This window comes from Strongylocentrotus purpuratus, unplaced genomic scaffold, assembly GCF_000002235.5.
Source record: "Strongylocentrotus purpuratus isolate Spur 01 unplaced genomic scaffold, Spur_5.0 spur5_contig_867, whole genome shotgun sequence".
NCBI classification, from domain to species: Eukaryota; Metazoa; Echinodermata; class Echinoidea; order Camarodonta; family Strongylocentrotidae; genus Strongylocentrotus; species Strongylocentrotus purpuratus.
The window spans coordinates 2,199,637-2,222,376 of NW_022145576.1; the positions used below are offsets into that span (position 1 = coordinate 2,199,637).

The 22,740-nt window shown below is 38.1% G+C and overlaps 1 protein-coding gene and 1 long non-coding RNA gene across 2 annotated transcripts in view; both read right to left on the reverse strand.

The window, feature by feature from the left end:
* The window catches only part of LOC115920212 (zinc finger protein 271-like), a 34,631-nt gene that overhangs the window by 3,837 nt on the left and 8,054 nt on the right, over positions 1-22,740 (reverse strand). Inside the window, 2 exon segments of the mRNA XM_030975482.1 lie at positions 1,950-2,039; positions 3,132-3,356. Coding sequence (XP_030831342.1) covers positions 1,950-2,039; positions 3,132-3,356 — 315 coding nt within the window.
* LOC115920217 lies at positions 8,120-14,717 on the reverse strand. Its single transcript, XR_004062263.1, has 2 exons — positions 14,688-14,717; positions 8,120-8,238 (listed from the first exon to the last, which is right to left on the reverse strand). It is a non-coding gene; the product is annotated as an uncharacterized LOC115920217 (long non-coding RNA).

A 22,740-nucleotide genomic window follows, 5' to 3' on the forward strand; every position in this document is an offset into this window, starting at 1 on the left:
ACAGTCGTAATAATTGGGCAAAAAGAATTTCCGTCTCGGTTTAATAACCTCAACCTCATTTTGATTATTGTTTGGCATTATTATATCTTTATGCTTGTTATTTTATTTGATGCAATAGTTTGTTATTTAATTTTTGTATTTAATGCATGTATGTCATCTTTAAGTAGTTTTCCTATGTATTTACTGATGTATATGTAATTGAGATCTGTTTTATGCTTTTTACACGAACTTGCTGAAAAGCAGTCTTTTTAGACTGATGTGAGTTTACCGTGAATAAATCAATTCAATTCAATTCAATGTCCCTTTTGCAGCCAACATCAAATTCTGTACAACTTTGCAGGAATAACGAATATGTCATGTATGTCCTATCTGTGAAATTTAAACATTAGCTGTGTCCTAATATTCAAATTATGCAAGGAAACCCGTTTACTTGCTAGAATTCAATGTCAAACACTATTGAGTGACTGACTGCCTTTTTTTCTTCTTTGATAATTAACATCAATAAAATGAGCTGTAAAGGTCTAAGGGTACATGAGCATTTGTCTACATCAATAACCCACTTCTTGAAAGGGCCAAAATTAAACTGATTGAATCTTTGCACAGCATAAAACGTACGACCATTCGGTACAATCACTTACTGGCTCTATAGCTCTTAAGTCGATTCGACAACTAATAGTTGTTATTTTCCCACTTAAAGACATTTCAAGCCCCCCTTTTTTTAGGGAAGTTCTAATTTAGTATAATCTTTCAAATGCCGTTGTAATTTAACCTTTTCATTTTTTGGGACTGCAAATTGGACATAGTTTCTTTAATTCAGTTGTTAATTACCATAATCATGAATACCTATTATTTAGCATATGAACAAAATGCCATGTGCTTCAAAAACCATGTGCAATATTTTCGGTTGTTGAGGCTAAAAACAAGTAAAATTATTAATAAATAGAGAATTAAAAATCATATTTCCTGTTTTTTACAAATTTACCAGACGCGCATCTTATTTACTGGATGGTATTTACCAGTATTTACCGCTGGTAAGACCTAAAATAAAACCTTGTTGTATTGCCCCCTGCGACAAACCCAAAAATCTGAAAATCTACGGTCGGCATTTTAAAAAAGTTTATTTTTTAAACCGTTTTATAGATTTTTTAACAATTATTGAATAAAATAACATGTATTTTGTTTGTTTAAATGGGATATAAATGCATAAAATCAAATTATTCCAAATTTCTCACTCGTGCAAACCATGGATAATTATGAGATGAATAAGATTAAATGTATTAAAGCACTAAAATAAATGAGAAATATCAGCCAAAAGAGGGCGGGAAAAAAGAAGAAAAAACAACAATAACATTCAAATCTGAAAAATATAGGCCCAAACGGAAGGTGACAACAAAAAAAAGTTTAAAAAAAAAAAAAAACTTTTTCGACCGACTGACCGACCGACCCATGTTTTGGCAACCAAAGGCCAATACAACAAGTTTTTATTTCAGGCCTAATTACCGCCACTGGTATTTATCGCCCAACCCTGTCCTGATCAGACCTCATTGCTAAAGATAATGATAACCACTGCGATAAATTGCTCCCAAATCGTTCTGTTATGAAAGTGGAAAATGTATTTGAAATTTGTTGCAGATGTAAGTCAGACATTGATGTATATGCTAATGAGCCTGCCTCGACTATTTTATCTTGCTATTGGGATTGCTCGGCCAATGATTCTTTTTGAAGCAAGCAGAAACGATAACATCTGTAACCTAATAATTGCACTTCTTTGAAGTGATGCAGTGACAACAGTGTTTGACTGACACAACTAACAATTCTTTTCTGTGAAAATTGGGGAGGTCTTACCACTAAATACATCTTGCAATATGCACATGCTTTATCGTTTATTCGTTATCGGTATGGTCTGACCAGGCCTTTAAAAACCTCATTGTACTATAGATTAAACCTACCTTCTGATGTAGGTTGTTCAGATTCCTCGTCTCCATCAGTACTTGACACAGGATTATGGGTTGTACTATCCACTTCATGATTGATTCTACCTGAAATAATTCATTAGTGACGGATTATTTAAAATCAGTCTTTCTTTATTAAATGTTAGTGCAGTCCTTCAAGTTCGATCTGTACATGTACAAGGAGATTACAGCAAACAAAACACATTCATTGGTCCATTTCTACACTTACAAATACAGCTGTCACACCCTCAATGGAAAATATTTAGTGAGTTTAAAATTGCTGTTAAGGCGATTTATTAGGTATCTTTAGTATTCTGCATTCGGATGATCTGCGATGCACAATCACTTTTGTGTTTAATAGCTGATAATGTAGATACTGTATACCACTTAAATGTCAAGGGACTAGAGACTGCTAGAAGATTTGTGTTGGAAAACTAGACAAGTGAATATGAATTATTCACATTGACTGTATCTTGATACATATCATCAGGTAAATTCCCATCATTTTTAGCATCACTTGACAGAATGCTTCAAGATAGCCCAAGGGGCCTTGCATGGTCATGTCCTACAAATGACGGACATTTGGTATTGTGGTTTGTAGATTTGAAGTACCTTGCGCACTAGGTAATGCGCGAGCCATTTATCACGTGAGCCGCAAAGCCACGCCCTCGCCATGATTCAGGCTACTTCATGCATCATGCATTTTGCAGCGTTTTACACGATCCCACATCTTCACCTCAGCTATTCATATTGTACGAAGGCGCGGCATGAATTTGTGAAACATTCATAGCGCTGTGTCCATTAACGTGGGGGCAAGCTAGCTGAGCGTGGCGTGACATGCATAGACGAACTTGGTATCTAGTATTTGTCACTGTACTGATCATTGAGCGATCACGAGTGCAAGATTTGTTGGCAAAAGTTCGAGTTCAGAGACGCCTACAACGTGTTTGTTCAATTTTAAATTATGACAGATTGTTTTTAAGTGTGTGTGTCCGTATTTTTGGAGTTCTGTTTTAAGCCTCTTTTCATGAACATGATTATGTATGTCTTTATCAAAACGATTACCGTAAACGAAACCACCCATATCAAGTTAACAGTTAAACGTTTAACAAAAGAAACCTTAATGACTCAGGCATACTTTGTACACAGGTTTTACTGAAATATCAATTCAAGTAATACCTTCTAGACTTGATGGAACACCTTCCTCTTCACTTTCTTCTGTAAATTCTTGCTTGATGTTGGTTTTGAGGGCTAACTGATTAATTTCCTCTCCAACGGTTGAAAAGGCCTCTGGTTCTTCCTTGATGAGAACTTCTATGACTGACGGAATGAATTCATTCATGGGTGACAGGTAATGAACGGCATTGCTATCAACCTCTTGCTTGATGAGAACTCCTTCAACAAATTGAATAGTTTCTGTTGAGCTCCTATTTGGAGTTGGCAATGTATGTAAGGTCCAACTCTCTGCTTTTTGCATGTGTTCTGGGACTGATGGGGCAGTTTCATCTACACTCTGTTCAGTATGTCGCAAAGATTTTGAGGTCTTACTTTCCATTTCTTGCTTTTTAGTATGTCCTAGGGTTGTTTCTATGCACATATCTATAGAACGCAGTGAACTCAAGGTCCTACTCTGAACTTTTTGCTTGACATTATCTTCTGGGACTGACTGAACACTTTCTGCTGCACTCTGATCCATTGTTCTGAGAGGATTTGATGCCCCTCTGGGCCCTCTCTCTGCTACTTGCTTGATCATATCTTCTGGGACTGACTGAACACTTTCTGCTGCACTCCTTTCCGTTGTTCTGAGAGGATTTAATGCCCCTCTCTCTGCTACTTGCTTGATCATATCTTCTGGGACTGACTGGACACCTTCTGCTGCACTTATGTGGTTTGGTGATGATCAAGTGTCCCTCTCTCCATTTCTTGCTTGACTTCTGGGAATGACTGAACAGTCTCTGCTGCCATTAGATCTGCAGGCTGCACTGAATTCAAAGTCCTCACATCTGCTTCTTGCTTTAAGCCTACATTCCCTAAAAATAGCAACAAAACAAAGGTGTTTTACAACATATTCTTGCAAATGGAGATAATTAAGCAATGCTTTCTTGTGAAAATCAATCATACTCTGAGCACTACCAATATATTGAAAATGTATAGTAGTCGATCGTAGTGGAAGAAGTAGTAGAAGTAGTAGTAGTAGTAGTAGTAGAAGTAGTAGTAGTAGTAGTGGTAGAAGTAGAAGTAGTAGTAGTAGTAAAAGTAGTAGTAGTACAATTAGTAATAGTAGTAGTAGTAGTAGTAGTAGTGGTAGTGTTTTACCAGGGACATGGTACACACAAAAAACAAAAACAAAAGTTTAAATTTATGCCCCTCCACCTGGCGCAATGCCTGGCAATGTCTCCCAGCTCAGTAATCTGTGTGTTGACTTACCACTTGGAAACTAGAACAACACTTAAATTTTCATCTTGGTTGAAAGTAATTTTTCTAATAGATCTCAATATGTAGTTTATAAGTTCCTCCAATTTTTCTTCTATTCATAATTTCATATTCATATTTATATTTATTTCATTTCCAACAGAAAGGTAAACAAAGATATTACTTTCTTTTTTTTCATACATAATTCATTTTTTCAGGAAACTATACAAATAAAGTTTGCACATAAAGTTTGTGGATCCCCCAGAAGAAAAAAATATAATTGTTTCAAATTTTGCCGACGAAGACTTAGAAAACACAAGACAATATTACAACACAACAGACAACCACGAAAAGAACAAGAAGTAAAACAAATAACAAGGAAAAGGGAAAAGGGGGAAGAAGAAAGAAAGAAGCAGGGCAAATCATGACCGAAAAAAAGGTAGTTATAATGTTAATTTTGGGAAGGTAAGATCATAACACCTAATAAATATTAAATTAATCGAGCAGATGATGAAGACCTCAATGAAAAATTAAGATGATTACCAACTGTTATCAGATTATTCTTGTATATTACTATAAGATTTGAGCAAAAATGTTTTTAGATTTTTGTTGAAAGAATTTAGGGATGGACTATTTTTAATACCTTCACTCAGAGAATTCCAAAATCTAGGACCATCATACATAAAAGACTTCTTCGCTAATAAAGTTCTTAAGAAAGGTAGGTGATACTCTTTTGACCGTCTAGTTGGGTAATCATGAAATGACCTATTTAGGGGGAACATGGCATCAAATATATGTGGAAGGGTCTTTTTTGAATACCTATACATAAATTGTCCTAAGTGAAGTAGATACAGGTCATTTGTTTTGAATAGTCTGCCATTAACAAATAACGGGTCTATGTGTGAGAGTGGAGCAGAATGGTAAATAATACAGGAGACTTCTTTTGTAATAATAACAGTCTATTACTCTATTTAGTAGAGTTTGCTGTGTGTTGCCCTAAGCAAGTATCCCATAATTCAGATATGGTAAAATTAAAGATGAATAAAGCATAATATTCTTGGGCAGTGTGTCAATAGAATTACTAAATATATATATTTGTTTTTTGGAGGTTAAGGGATAGTTTGTTTGCTTTTATCCATTGGGTGACTTTTTCAAGTTCAGAATTTACAACATTGACTAGAGAATTTGGATTTCTATGGGAATAAAATAAATTAGAATCGTCTGCAAAAAGTATAAATGAAAGGACATCGCATAATTTACAACAGTCACTTATATAAATAATAAACAAAGGGTCCAACAAACTTCCCTAAGGTACTCCACAATTTATGTTTTGCATATTGGAAGTATGATCATTCGAGAATACATATTGTCGTCTATTGGATAAGTAACTCATGAACCACTCCAAGGCCTTCCCACGCACCCCATAATGAAGAAGTTTGAATAATAAGATGTCATGATTGATGGTGTAGAAGGCCTTGGAGAAGTCCAGGAAGATACCAACCAGGTGAGAGCAATTGTCTAAAGCATGGGCTACTTTGTCAATAAAATTCTATAAGGCATGTTCTGTATTTATTTTTCTCTAAATCCAAACTGAAAGTTGGAAAAAATACTATGAGTTTTTAAAAAGTAAACAGTTCTACGATAAACAACTTTTTCTAGAATTTTCGACAAGGAGGATAATAAAGAGATTGGTCAATAATTACTGACATTCAACTTATCACCTTTTTTGTATAGGGGTATGACTTTTGCGATTTTCATATTATCTGGGACTTGTCGATTAATTAACGATAGATTAAGAATGTGTACTAAAGGATTTACAATTGAAGATATTACACCTTTTAGAATAAAATTATTACCGGTAATATCATCATAGCCGGGACTCTTTTTGTTATTCAAATTGATACAAAATCAATGATATCTTCTTTAACTATAGGAGTGAGAAAAATAGTATTGGGGTTGGGTGTGCCTAGGTAATCAGAGAAATGTTTGGCTGAAGGAGGAATACCTTCAGCCAAGTTTGTCCCTATAGAGGAAAAAAAGTTGTTGAAAGTATTATTGGCTATGTTTTCAGGATCTTCGACAATATCATCATTATACCTAATTTTAGTTACCGGTATATCTGATTTGTTGATGGATAAATTCATTGCTTGTTTTAAAATCTTCCATGTGTTTTGAATATCGTTTTTATATAAAGTTAACTGGTTTGTAAAGTAATTTTGTTTTGATAATCGTATTGTTTTAGTTAAAATATTTTTATAACTGGTGTATCTAGCTTTTGCCTGTTCAGTACCTTTCATTTTACATTTAAAGTAAAAGTTATTTTTTCTGTTAATTGAACGTAAAAGTGATTTAGAAATCCATGGAAGTCTCAGTGATTTTTTGTAGGTAGTTCCTTTTTCTTGTCGGCGTACCACAAGGTTCTATCCTAGGTCCTCTGTTTTTAATTTACATTAATGATCTTACACATTCTTCTAAAAACGACATTGTTACTATTATTTTTGACAAGTTTGCTAGCACAAATCGGCGTCTTCAACTGCACCTCGCAGTTAAATGAAAGTCCTTTCCCGCGGACTTGGCTTAATGCCAGTTTTTTTTTTTTTTCCCTTGGCTCCAAAAATAGGGGTGCATCTTATACACAGGTGCGTCTTATACACTGAGATTTACGGTAGTAGGCCTAGTGGTAGTAATAGTGGTGGTAGTAGACTTAGTAGTAGTAGTAGTAGTAGTAGTAGTGTTTTACACGGCATTAAAGCGAATACATATAGGAATCAGAAAAAGACATTAAAGCCCAAGTCCACTCCAAAAATAAGTTACTTTCAATAGAACCAGAAAAATCAGACAAAGCAATCAAAAAAAGTTTGAGCAAAATCGGATGACTAATAAGAAAGTTATGAATTTTTAATGACATGAATTTTTTTTTAAATCACTGCACAAATTGGCAACTCACTCATGAGTCTGTGACGTATGGTCCTCACTATCCACTAATTATTTTCTTTATATTGATAATATAAATTTCCTATTTTCACCCTAAGAATCTTATTTCTTCACACCAGCATCCAAGTTACATTGTTTGTAATATGTTTTTGTGTGGATGCACAAATAAAGAGTAATTTTTGTCCAGTTAAATCATGAAAAATTGAATTTTGATAAACTATTTATATAAAAATCAATAATTATGAAATACAATATTCGGCAAATAGTATCAATTCTTCAAAATTCATAATTTTTGGGGGGAAATGTCATGCACGCAATATGATACAAATTAGGCTTGGGAGCGAGAGCCGAGTACCCGACTCTAACCGATTCTGAAATCCAGAACCGAGGAGTCGACTCCAATCTCTAGAGAGTCGATTACTCGAGCACGTCGGTTCCGAGAAAAGGAGACTCGGTTCCAAGATAAGAACCGAGTCTTTGGCGCTGGAGTCGACTCCACAGCACCACAAATCAAAGAGATACTTTGCAAAAAACATTGCCCGAACGAACTGGAGGCGATTCCACAGCATAGAGAATGAACACAATCAGCTCTGTCAAAGCAGAATGCATGCGAGAGATGGGCGCACTGACAGCATGCTGTTTTGATACACACATTTGTGTGTGTACCTTCTTGTAGTACTATGCATCAGAGTGAGTGAGGTGTGTGTAGCACTGCTGTGTGTTGCCCCTGTAACTGCCCCCCCCCCCTCCCAGCTGAACGTTTGACCTTTGATGAATTGCGCAAGAGTGTTGGAACAATGACCCCATTTTCTCTCCTCTTGGAGCGTGTGTGATAATGATCAAAGGAGTTGATTCATGCAGGGACATGCTTCCTGATTCATGTTTTCTCTCGTGCGCAAACTGATTTATGTGACTTTGTTTTTGCTCTCTCTCTCTCTCTCTATCCCTAGTCTCCCCTTCCCCTAGACATCAGACGTTTAGTTTTCTTCCTCAAATAAACTAAAATCACACAACTCACAATTTCCTCCTCCTTTCTCTCCCTTGAATTCTCCTCATCGGGTTTTTTTTCTTCTTAAAAATAAGTTTGACAGGTCTACAATTTACATGTACATTCCCCCACCCCCTATCTCTTGTATCCTTCAGTTATTTTTTTTCCTCGCGCCATCTCTAATAGTGGCTGAAAATGCAGACTAGTTATTCCAAAACCACGATCTAGCGCTGTTATCTGTTGTTTAGAGAGCACGTGGTTAGCAGTATCCATGGGAATGGAGTGCCACGCGCTGGGGCTGGTTTACACTTAGCTCTTAGATAAAGATAGGTCCCTGGGAGGAGAGCCAGCGGGCCAGGCATATTTCGGATATATTTCATTTATTTTAGGCAGGGAATCAGAATCTTTAGTTTTACATGACGACTTCTTACTCTGATAATGGATTGTTTACTGTAATAGTGGAAATAATTGTTCTGCATATCTTTTATTTTAGCAGTGTAAGTACTAGACCGAAAGCTTCAGTCTCTATAATCGTCGGTTGTTCCACTGAGACTACGTCTGGCTCCACCTCAGTGGAACAACCGACGATTATAGAGACTGAAGCTTTCGGTCTATGTAAGTACGAGTTGATTATTCCATCATTCTACGTTGAAGTTTAGAATTTAAAATAGACCTAGGGTCTAAAATGTTTTTGTTTGTTTACATTGTTGCCAAGTTACCATGAGTTATTAAATAATTAATTACTTTATTAGCAGTGGTCATGTTTCTTTCTCGATTTGATCGAAAGTAGTAAAATAAATCATTTCATAACTGTTTATAAAGGTCTGCACTTTGATCTTCTTTATTGTTTGCATGTAATTGTAGAGATATCATGAGATGAAACAGATATAAACACAACATCAATTTACACACACAAGTCACACATACAGTCATACTTTTTATACTCATTTTTCAAAGTAAAGTTTTCCAAAAAAATATCATGGATTGCTATCAGTGCCACTGCTGAGTGGAGACGACATGCACAGTACATAACGTACAGTGTGTAAACACCTCCCTGGTGTGTGTGTGGCCTTGTGGCTTCAATTACATGTACTGTATCTGGTAGCCAGCGGGAGTCGATTCCACTTGGAACCGAGGCCGAGAGTGGGAACCGGAGTCGGTTCTCATCAACAAGGGAACCGCCCAAGCCTAATACAAATCATATAACCTGGGCAAAGGCATGGGGAAATCAAGTTGTGGGGGATAAAAAGGGAAATTAATGGGATTAAACTATATAAAGCAATTGATAAGTTGTGAGGACATGACGTCACAAACTGATAACCATCTTGACAATTTGTGTCGTGATTCTCATTGTTCCATAGTTTTACATACTTTTTCAAAAATTCATAACTTTCTTATTAGTTATCCGATTTTGCTCAAACTTTTTTTGATTGGTTTGTCTGATTTTTCTGCTTTTATTAAAAGTAAGTTATTTTTTTAGTGGACTTGTCCTTTAAACATGTAAAGATGAAGATAATGCAACCACTGGAATGCCAGGGACACATTAAGTTATTCTACATAGTTATGTAACAACTGTGGCATAAAGCCTTCTGTCCCAGTTTCAGTGGATGTTAACATAAAATGATGATAAAATACATAAAATACACAACATACATAAAGTTGGATGTCCTGACTTTTTACAAGAACATGTAATATAAAACCCCAATATCACATCATCCACAATTCCACATACTGTAGGTTGGATTCGAACCCGAAAATCTTTGGTTTAAAGGGATAGTTGAATTCTGTGTGCATGATTATTACCGTTATTGCTTTTAAAGATGAAGTTGAGTTCTGGACATGCGATTGCATTGTGAAAGAAACGAGTGTGGAATCGACCAGAAAAGGTTGATCATCTAGCATATAAGAATTGGTGTGTATTGCAAGGTTCTGGAATCATCAAAATGATAAGAAATTGGCCAAGTCTTGGTAAAGTTACAAACACTGTACACAGAAAGATGTATATGGAACTACACAAACACGTGGCGTAAAAAACCTACCCCCCCCCCCCCCCCCCCGAGTTTTACGATGTCCATGACATATTTAGAATATGAAGGCATTTGAAGAGCCATGCTTTTCAGGGAACATCTTTTCTGATGTTCTTCCACACTTGCATAATAAGAATGATAACGCTCACAAATTATTTTTCACCTCTTCCCAGAACTCAACCTTCTCTTTAATCTTATCTAGACCTATGACATTTGTAGTGCCCTTTTAGAACCTAAAATTGCTATGAAGGTAATTTTAGACCCCAAAATGTGTGAAATCTAGCCAATATACGCTCATACCGATTCGGCTCCACTTTCAAAAAAATACGGTGACCGTTAATTTATTATTTAATTAAAAATAACAATACATGATCTGGCTGGTGGTGCGTAATGTAACCAACACGAACATGTCGACAAAAAAGCCAACATCGGCATATTGGCTGAGTTCCTTTTCTCAACTGCTTTTTCAAATTATCTAATATTTGTGGTGGTGGATCTGAGAGGATCGAAGACATTACGGTAGATATAACTTCACACAGGCGCGCGCCCGCCCGCAACCCACCATCGGTATGCACTTGTATTGTAGATCTAGGGGCCGTTTCTCGAAACCGTCATAACTACAAGATCAACGACATCTCGCCAATGTCGCACAACTTGTCAGCTAAGTGTTTCACGAAGCCGTCTTTGCCAAGATGAGCGACAACTTCCGCGACAAGCGAGTTGTCACTGCTCCGAACCTGTCATATCTTTTTAATTGCTGTAAAGCGCCATCACAAGTCAGTTTGTTGCCATTTCATGGGCCGAGAAATGGACGATTAGTTTCATTATCATTTTGAGAAAAATATAGACGAGTTCGGTACGTAATTCTCTGGGATGCGAAATGCAAATGTACAAAAGTGAGAATACAAATTATACAGAAACTTTAAAAAGCTGAATATAAACATTAAATCACAAATCATTAAACTATAACATATAAATAAGAGAGATAAGAATGTTACACACCGTTTTCCATAGTCGATCCATAGTCTTTTCTTAGGATACCGTCATACCTTTCGGGCCTATGTGCATTATTATTCCCTTTCTAATTACTTCTTCCAAATTATATTTTCAATATCAAATCAATTATATAACGAGTATTTAGGAGACTCTAGAATAAAAACTGGCTGAGAAAAGGCATTTTGCCTAAAATTCCTCGTCACAATAAACAAAAAAAGTACGTATTGATAAACTATCACATTACGGTATCCTTCATCTAACTTTTGATTCAACTGTCAAAAAAAAACACTCACCGGTTTTTCTTCAATTTAAGAATCTTTACAGAAATATGCAAATCGATTAATGATGTAAATATGATTATGACAATATTTATTATTTATTTTAGGAGAATTTATATGTATATCTTTCTTTTTGAACAATTTTAGACCCAAAACTTGTTTTGGGTTATTCTTCATAAATCAAATGGATCGTGACAAAGACTATCTTCTTGAGCTGCTAGTATCGCGATATATCGATATCATGTCTGTCATGGCTTTGTGAAACAGTTTATCCACTTCATGACATCTCCGTAGGTCGGCGACAAAGATATGACTGTCATGGTCATGGAGTTGGTTTCGAGAAACGGCCCCCTAGGCTACAGCGGTTTGCTGTGAAACCTGTGAAAAAATGTATACTAATCGTAATATCATTGTTTTCCCAAAAATAACAAGAAAATTGACATGAAACAGGTAATAAACATAACAACTTTTAACTCATGATCTTTATTTGGACATTTAATTAATATTTACTTCATTTTGGGTATGTTTTAGTAGGGTATCTCCACGCCAGAGTTACGGGTCATAGTTTGGATATATACCTGACTGAACAAGTGCGAGTTACTCGCGCTTCAGACCTACGGGTCAAATTTTGGATCCGTTTCTGAACAAGCGCCGATTTTGGTATTGGCCTTGAATTCCTACTCATTTATGAATATTTACTTCATTTTTCATGTTTTTGGTAGGTTTTAGTAGGGTAGCTCCACGCCGGAGTTGCGGGTCAAATTATGGATAAGTTTCTGAACAAGCACCATCCACTCTAACTCCAGGAAATTCCGACGCCTTCTTGACGCCTTCGGCATCGGCGTCGGAGCTTCCTGGAGTTAGATCCACTCCAGCAAAGCATAGATCTAGCCCACACATAGGAGCATCACTAATCCTGGCTGTGTAGTAAAAGCTGTGCTTTTGATTCTCAACATTTCAAACACCACTGTACAAAACTCAACCATGTCAACTGATAGCTGATTTCACTCAAAATTGGTACTTTAGTGACAATTGATGACACCTAAATAGGTCTAGCAGTAAAATACATTTTTTTCAACTTACTGATGTTAAAAAGAATAATTTAAAAATTCAAATTGTAAGTTATAAAGTCTAACGTTAGTGTCAAACTTTGCTTACAGCTGCATCGACATGATTGTGTACAGTCTATGCGATATTGTGTGGTGTGTATATTTGTGTATAGACTTAGGTCCCTGCCTCACAGCATGTATGCAGTGCTAGAGGTACGCTTTAGCATTGACTCTCTATGCTTTGCTGGAGTGATCTAGCCTAGAGTCATTGCTACTCCAGGGAGCTCTCACGCGACGCGACGCCGAGTTACAAAGAACGTAGATCTACTTACGTTAGTTCTTGGGCTTAATATGGAGGAAATTACGGTTATCATCAAATTCTTCAACAAATTAATTTGGGAACATTTGAATGCGATCTCCTCTCAGGTTGTTCACGGATCCGAGATAATTTAACTCGATTATTCAGGAGTATTTATCGCTCCTTGAAAACTGGCGACCAATAAGACTAAGAGGAGGATAACCACTAATAATGGGTTCTATAGTGTCTCTAAATCGTACAATCGAAAAGGAAAAGGAGAATTTTGCACGTCAAGGCTGACGGTATAACAACAATAGGAAATCTAATCTCTTTCTAGTAAGAGATAAGATTTGGATGTTTTTAAAACTATCTCATGACATTTTAACTAAATGAAACGAAATCGCATGGGGTGAAATATTTAAAAAACGATGGAGCAAAGCGACAGAGCGACCAAGCGGGGGTATGTCTAAGCATTTGCAATTTTAGAACCACATAAAGGCGCATTTTCAGGCACTTCCTGGTGAAATATGACGTAAAATAGATTTCCTCTACCCCTCCAAGAGTAGGGATCTTTTGCAATTTGAGAACCACATTTGGGGCCAGTCACCACGAAATGAGTCCAGTGTCGCATTAGGCTCAATAGCGATGTATAGTGTGTATGTACTGAAAATTGACCCACCTACCACATTTAAGATTTTTCCAAAAATCGACTTATTAATGTCTTGTAGTTTATGTCCCCAGAGCTTAGGTCACGAAAATATCTCCTTCTAACATTTTTTGGCAAATAATATAGGCTATGTTACGCATCATTAACTTTACACCTAATTATCTCAAAACTGGGTAATCCCATTGTTTATAAAGTCCAATTAGGTTTTTGTTCATATTTCTGGATATAATTTATCAATTTTAATGTGTGACCCCTTAATTTAAAGCTTATTTAATGTAGATTCATATAATACTTAAAAACAGGAATAAAAATTTTGACCAACTGGACTCATTTCGTGGTGACAGGCCCCATTTGGCGCATTAATGTCCACCGGCACTTCCTGGAAAAAAGCGAGACTTTCTCATTGGTTGGAAGTTAGAGAAAAGTGATCTGTCACGTCGCGAGACGTTGTATGTGCTTCGTTGCTGTACATTAGTAACAAAGACGGTGGTTAGGTACTTGACCATGGCCTACTTGCAAAAATTATCTAGAGTTTATAAACCGTGTTGCAGCAGGGTGTGACGGTCTGAATATTCATTAATGTTCAGATTTGTGAGGTCGCAGTGCGAAAATTACATCTCATAAAGAGGGAAAATCCCAACCATGATGGGGTTTATAAGCGCATTCTCATAACGGAAGACTGAAAAGAGCACATTTTTTTGTGTGTGTATGTCTTAAAATTTGAAAAATTGGCCGATAGATATTTCGTTCCGTTGGGGGGGGGGGGGGGGGGGGGGGCTTTTCATTCTTTATGAGAATATTTTTCTCTTCAAGTATGTTTTCAAGTATATTTTAAAATTAGTTTTCTATTGAATTGGTGATCAAATCACCATTTTAGGGCAGTTGTTTGACGTGCGGAACGATAAAAAAAAAAAATTGTTTAAATTTAAAAAATAATCCAAAAAAAACGTAATACCGTAATTCGGAGGAAAAAAACGGAGTAATTCCGACAATAACGGAATGGTGAGCAGCTCTGCCTAACCCATTCCTTTCTCTCACTCTCTCTCTCTCCCTAACCCACCCCCTCTCTCTCTCTCTAACTCACACCTCTCTCTCTCTCTCTCTCTCTCTCTCTCCATAACCCACCCCCTCTCTCTCTCTCCCCCCGTACCAACCTCTCTCTCTGTCTCTTTCCCTAACCTACCCCCCCCCCCCCCCCTCTCTCTCTCTCTCCCAAACCCACCCTCTCTCTGTGTGTCTCTCCCTGATGGGGCTTTCACATAATATACTCCAGGGCCCCGTACGGCGAGTAAAAACAGACATTTTGGGAATTTTCGGCCGGTATCCAGCCGGCTGCCGTAAAGTTCCGACGGGCGCCAGGACAGTTTTTTAAGCCGTGAGGGCGCCGGGGTGCTGAGTTGGCTGCTCCCAATTCTCCCGGCGTTTTTATCTGACCGTTAGGCCCTATAAAGCCCGTAAAGGGCCCGTAGAGCACCTTACGGGTTCCGTGCGGGCTCCGGACGGTGACCGGACGGGCCCCTCACGATTTTGTTGGGTAAATTGTCATGAAAAATCTTTACGAGCGCCTTGCGGTGCTCAAGGGTGCCGTACGTGTACCCTACGGCTCCCTCACGGGCCCTTCAAGACCCCTGTGATATGCACAACACCGGGCGTCTGCCGTCCGGGGGTCATTCGAAATGAATATTGCCCGTGCGGGCACCTCACGACGACATCTCAAAATGAACAACGCAGCTTTAAATACAGGAGGTGCGGATATCAGAGGACACATAGTTCAGTGCATGGCACGGAACCCGCCCGGGCGCCACGGGTGCACCTGCTCATGGGAAGGAGCCCGTAAGCTTACCGGCCGGTGTGACGGCAGATCTTGTTACCTTGGCGGATCGTGTTCTCGGAACAAAATCTGCCTAGCAGATATCGTGATCAGCAGCGGATATCGTACCCGCTACAACCAAATCTGCCGTTAGTGAACACGGCGGATAATGTGCATTGGCGGATTTTGTTCCTATATAGCTACAGGCAGTGGCGAACCTGGCATACCGCGTCAGGGGGGGGGGGGGGGGGGGGGGGGGGGGGGGGGGGGGGTGTTGTTTTTTTTTTGGGGGGGGGGGGTTTTCCCCCCTCCCACGGTATTTTGATGTTTGCGATCGCGCGATCGCGCGATCGCGCGATTTCATGCATACTATATTTTGATATATGTAAATCAATGAAGCTGTATATTTGTTTGTTATATATTTTGTACTGAATGAATACAATAAAACAATACTACAAAAAAAAAAAAAAAATACCCGTACCTTACTTATGTTTTGTTGATTTGAAAAGTCTTCATAATTCGAAAAAGATTGTTTTATTGGGAGGGGGGGGGGTTAGGGTTAGGGGTGTGACACCCAAATTTGCTGCCAACTTTTAAGGGTGCGACGTCATCCAAATTTGCCGATTAACAAATGCATAGCATCTACCACCCTCCTTCCCTATCCTAAATGTTAATTATTCCATGGTTTAATTAGGCTCTTATCAAATTAAAAAACCTTTTGAAGTAATCATTACCCCCTATAATATTGAAACATGCAACCAATTTGTTTCTACATCGTGATCGACCTGAAAACAAATACAAAAAAGTAATTAGCCCCCTTTTTGTATCTGAATCCACATATCAGTGATAAAAAATAATCATGCGAGCGCGAGGCATTACGAACTGATTTTTCCCTCAACAGTGACAGGAACTGGGCTTATGAAGCCCTTCAAAATTTCTGTCGGCAAATGCGTCACTCTTTTCCTCTTTCCTTCCCTACTTCTTTCATTTTTTTTCTCTCTCTCTCTCTCCTTTTTTCTTTCTCTTTTTCTTTCCTTTCTTTCCCTTTTTTCTTCTTTTCTTTCTTTTTCTTTTTCTTTCCTTTCGTTTCCCTTTTCTCTTTTCTTCTTTTCTTTCTTTTTCTTTTTCCTTCCTTTCTTTTCCCTTTTCTCTTTTCTTCTTTTCTTTCTCTTTCTTTTTCGTCGGGGGGGGGGGGGGGAGCAATCCGGCCCCTTCCCCCCCATAGGTACGCTAGTGGCTACAGGACATGGTCTGATAATTCTATCGTGAATAACATGGCGGATTGCTAGACTTAAATTGTCTGATTTGTTCGTATTGGACATCGAATCTGTAGGCTATTCCGAAAAGCATCCCCCCTTTATTGCATTGACGCCCACAGGCGGCAAAGCCTTGTTGTCTCTCTTTCTTCTTGTCCATTCTTCTTGTCCATCGTTCTAATTTTATGTTAAAACCAGCATAATTGACATTTTGGCATTTTTGTTTATTTATGCCCGAGTGGGTCTAATGGCCTCTAGAGGCCTATACATAAGACCTCCTCCCCAACTGCTGTTTTAACAGAAATAAATCATAATTTAATTACGTATTTATTTCATTTCATTAAACATTTTTCCTGTGATCCAGTCTCTGTGCTTTTTCATTTTCTTTCTTTTCATTTATAACTAAAATGAAGGCAGATATGGGAAGGGTCATGATTGGTCAGAGCAAATTGACGTGTTTGTTTGGAATCTTTCAAACTTTTGTATTACTGCATTTGTTAGCCAAGAAAACCTTTTAGAATAAAACAACCTGACTCCCATAGTAGCGTTTTAAACATTGGTAAGCCCCCCCCCCCCCAAAAAAAACCAAACAGATTCCTTTGATTTTATATGATAAATTGCAAGAAATAGAAATTATCAACGGCTTCGATCATTTCTTTAAAAATAGATTTATAAGCTAATAAAACAATATAGACCTAATAAACTTAAATTTGTTTTACCCCTATTTTCAAACTATTCTCGAATCCTTACAGAGTATAATTCAGGTTATTTTGCCACCTTTAGAAGTTGTCCGCATCCAATAGACGAAAAGGATTATATTGTATTTCTTTATCAATTTAAAATTTGCCATTACTGTGCTGCATCCCTTACAGATTTATAACATTTTTTTTTATTCGGTTGTACTGATTACGAAACTTGAATTGTGGGGCCGGGGGGGGGGGGGGTGATCGAGGCTCTTTGCATCATCCCATATCCTCCCTTCATTTTTTTAATTTTTTTTTTTTTTTGGGGGGGGGAGTGAACTTTAAGGTCACTCTACATGATAGAAAAAACAGATTTTAAATATCATAAACTATTTTCTTAATTGTAATGGGTTTCATCAGTATAGTTATTGTTCAATACTGTAAAGACAGTGTAGGACACGGGCGAGCTGATGTGGATAGCGAATTTTTGGAATCATTGGAATTTTTATTTCAAAATAATTATAGCGCAAATTCCCTCACAGTCATCGTCCTTTCATTAAAACTAACGGTGTAGCGTTTTGGGAAAATAAACCTTGAATTTCTGGTACACCTGCCCTCGCTTTCTATCAGCACAAATAGTGAAGATATAGCAATTCTGATACAGAAAGAGAAAAAGATTTGCGAGCGAGCGAGCAAGCCAAAATAATGAAGTTTTTTTTTCACAGAAATGTTTTTTCTTCTTTTTCATCCAGCATAATTCTATTGTCAAGGAGGGGTGTACAAATTGGCGATTATGGAGGAGGATTATTGTTTACTTTCCTTCATAAGACACAAAGTGTAATATACATGTTGGTCGCCTTTCTATCACAATGGATTACCATCTTTATCAGAAAGGAACTTGGATTATGATAATAATCGAGAACATACTTTGTGAGCAAGCGAGTGATCTGGAATTTTTTTTAAAACTTCGTCATAGAACGCTTGTTTTTATATCCAGAGATATTTTTTATTCATATATAGATTGACTTTTTGAAATAGTGATAAAAAATATCATCATTGTCTGGAATATACTGTTACAATGAAGATCCTGGTGATAAATACAATGAAAATAAATAGTGCTTGAATGAAATAAGTATAACTAGAGATGATATTCCTCTTTTAAGAGAAAACTCTTAATAAGAGCGGCCTCTTGCTCGAACTCGTACTCGCACTCAGCATCCATGGTGGTATACAGTATAGTACTACGGTACACATGCAATTGCAATCGCACGCAGCCTAGCCAGCATGCATGCATGCATGCAGCAAGCGGAGACCGTATACCACTCATAAAAACGATACCTTCAGAATGGAACGATAGCTGCAAAACGGAACACTATCTGCCAGCCACTCTGCGTGGTGGGTTACAATATCTGCCGGCAGATTTTGTGACGGGAACAATATCTGCCGGCGGATTTTGTTCCGCGAACACGATCCGCCAGTCACACTAAACGCCGTCACACCGGTGTGACGGCGTTTAGTGTGACTGGCGGATCGTGTTCGCGGAACAAAATCCGCCGGCAGATATTGTTCCCGTCACAAAATCTGCCGGCAGATATTGTAACCCACCACGCAGAGTGGCTGGCAGATAGTGTTCCGTTTTGCAGCTATCGTTCCATTCTGAAGGTATCGTTTTTATGAGTGGTATACGGTCTCCGCTTGCTGCATGCATGCATGCATGCTGGCTAGGCTGCGTGCGATTGCAATTGCATGTGTACCGTAGTACTATACTGTATACCACCATGGATGCTGAGTGCGAGTACGAGTTCGAGCAAGAGGCCGCTCTTATTAAGAGTTTTCTCTTAAAAGAGGAATATCATCTCTAGTTATACTTATTTCATTCAAGCACTATTTATTTTCATTGTATTTATCACCAGGATCTTCATTGTAACAGTATATTCCAGACAATGATGATATTTTTTATCACTATTTCAAAAAGTCAATCTATATATGAATAAAAAATATCTCTGGATATAAAAACAAGCGTTCTATGACGAAGTTTTAAAAAAAATTCCAGATCACTCGCTTGCTCACAAAGTATGTTCTCGATTATTATCATAATCCAAGTTCCTTTCTGATAAAGATGGTAATCCATTGTGATAGAAAGGCGACCAACATGTATATTACACTTTGTGTCTTATGAAGGAAAGTAAACAATAATCCTCCTCCATAATCGCCAATTTGTACACCCCTCCTTGACAATAGAATTATGCTGGATGAAAAAGAAGAAAAAACATTTCTGTGAAAAAAAAACTTCATTATTTTGGCTTGCTCGCTCGCTCGCAAATCTTTTTCTCTTTCTGTATCAGAATTGCTATATCTTCACTATTTGTGCTGATAGAAAGCGAGGGCAGGTGTACCAGAAATTCAAGGTTTATTTTCCCAAAACGCTACACCGTTAGTTTTAATGAAAGGACGATGACTGTGAGGGAATTTGCGCTATAATTATTTTGAAATAAAAATTCCAATGATTCCAAAAATTCGCTATCCACATCAGCTCGCCCGTGTCCTACACTGTCTTTACAGTATTGAACAATAACTATACTGATGAAACCCATTACAATTAAGAAAATAGTTTATGATATTTAAAATCTGTTTTTTCTATCATGTAGAGTGACCTTAAAGTTCACTCCCCCCCCAAAAAAAAAAAAAAAAAAATTAAAAAATGAAGGGAGGATATGGGATGATGCAAAGAGCCTCGATCACCCCCCCCCCCCCCCCCGGCCCCACAATTCAAGTTTCGTAATCAGTACAACCGAATAAAAAAAAATGTTATAAATCTGTAAGGGATGCAGCACAGTAATGGCAAATTTTAAATTGATAAAGAAATACAATATAATCCTTTTCGTCTATTGGATGCGGACAACTTCTAAAGGTGGCAAAATAACCTGAATTATACTCTGTAAGGATTCGAGAATAGTTTGAAAATAGGGGTAAAACAAATTTAAGTTTATTAGGTCTATATTGTTTTATTAGCTTATAAATCTATTTTTAAAGAAATGATCGAAGCCGTTGATAATTTCTATTTCTTGCAATTTATCATATAAAATCAAAGGAATCTGTTTGGTTTTTTTTGGGGGGGGGGGGCTTACCAATGTTTAAAACGCTACTATGGGAGTCAGGTTGTTTTATTCTAAAAGGTTTTCTTGGCTAACAAATGCAGTAATACAAAAGTTTGAAAGATTCCAAACAAACACGTCAATTTGCTCTGACCAATCATGACCCTTCCATATCTGCCTTCATTTTAGTTATAAATGAAAAGAAAGAAAATGAAAAAGCACAGAGACTGGATCACAGGAAAAATGTTTAATGAAATGAAATAAATACGTAATTAAATTATGATTTATTTCTGTTAAAACAGCAGTTGGGGAGGAGGTCTTATGTATAGGCCTCTAGAGGCCATTAGACCCACTCGGGCATAAATAAAACAAAAATGCCAAAATGTCAATTATGCTGGTTTTAACATAAAATTAGAACGATGGACAAGAAGAATGGACAAGAAGAAAGAGAGACAACAAGGCTTTGCCGCCTGTGGGCGTCAATGCAATAAAGGGGGATGCTTTTCGGAATAGCCTACAGATTCGATGTCCAATACGAACAAATCAGACAATTTAAGTCTAGCAATCCGCCATGTTATTCACGATAGAATTATCAGACCATGTCCTGTAGCCACTAGCGTACCTATGGGGGGAAGGGGCCGGATTGCTCCCCCCCCCCCCCCGACGAAAAAGAAAGAGAAAGAAAAGAAGAAAAGAGAAAAGGGAAAAGAAAGGAAGGAAAAAGAAAAAGAAAGAAAAGAAGAAAAGAGAAAAGGGAAACGAAAGGAAAGAAAAAGAAAAAGAAAGAAAAGAAGAAAAAAGGGAAAGAAAGGAAAGAAAAAGAGAAAGAAAAAAGAGAGAGAGAGAGAGAAAAAAAATGAAAGAAGTAGGGAAGGAAAGAGGAAAAGAGTGACGCATTTGCCGACAGAAATTTTGAAGGGCTTCATAAGCCCAGTTCCTGTCACTGTTGAGGGAAAAATCAGTTCGTAATGCCTCGCGCTCGCATGATTATTTTTTTATCACTGATATGTGGATTCAGATACAAAAAGGGGGCTAATTACTTTTTTGTATTTGTTTTCAGGTCGATCACGATGTAGAAACAAATTGGTTGCATGTTTCAATATTATAGGGGGTAATGATTACTTCAAAAGGTTTTTTAATTTGATAAGAGCCTAATTAAACCATGGAATAATTAACATTTAGGATAGGGAAGGAGGGTGGTAGATGCTATGCATTTGTTAATCGGCAAATTTGGATGACGTCGCACCCTTAAAAGTTGGCAGCAAATTTGGGTGTCACACCCCTAACCCTAACCCCCCCCCCCCCCCTCCCAATTAAACAATCTTTTTCGAATTATGAAGACTTTTCAAATCAACAAAACATAAGTAAGGTACGGGTATTTTTTTTTTTTTTTTGTAGTATTGTTTTATTGTATTCATTCAGTACAAAATATATAACAAACAAATATACAGCTTCATTGATTTACATATATCAAAATATAGTATGCATGAAATCGCGCGATCGCGCGATCGCAAACATCAAAATACCGTGGGAGGGGGAAAACCCCCCCCCCCCCCAAAAAAAAAACACCCTCCCCCCCAACCCCCCCCCCCCCCCCCCCCCCCCCCCTGACGCGGTATGCCAGGTTCGCCACTGCCTGTAGCTATATAGGAACAAAATCCGCCAATGCACATTATCCGCCGTGTTCACTAACGGCAGATTTGGTTGTAGCGGGTACGATATCCGCTGCTGATCACGATATCTGCTAGGCAGATTTTGTTCCGAGAACACGATCCGCCAAGGTAACAAGATCTGCCGTCACACCGGCACCCTGCCAACACGGGCGCCTTGCATTTCACCCGACCAATTTTCACCGGGCACCGCAGAAAATGTGACCACACAATGACGTAGAAATTAAAATCAGAAGGTTCCCGTACGGTCTATAAATCCACGGCAAGCCGCCGGGTAGGGAAAATCGTACGGGGCCCGGTTTATAATTTATGTGACCTAGGCATAACCCGCCCCTCTCTTTCTCCCTCCCTAACCCACCCTCTCTCTCTCTCTCTCTCCCTAACCCACCCTCTCTTTCTCTCTCCATAACCCACCCCTCTTTCTCTCTCTCTCTCTCTCTCTCTCTCCCTAACCCACCCTCTCTCTCTCCCTCGATCCCTGTCTCTCTCTCTCGCTCTCTCTCTCTCTCCCTAACCCGCCCCTCTCTCTCTCTTTCCATAACCCACCCTCTCTCTCTCTCTATCCCTAACCCATCCTCTATCTCCCTAACCCACCCCTCTCTCTCTCTCTCTCTCTCTCTCTCTT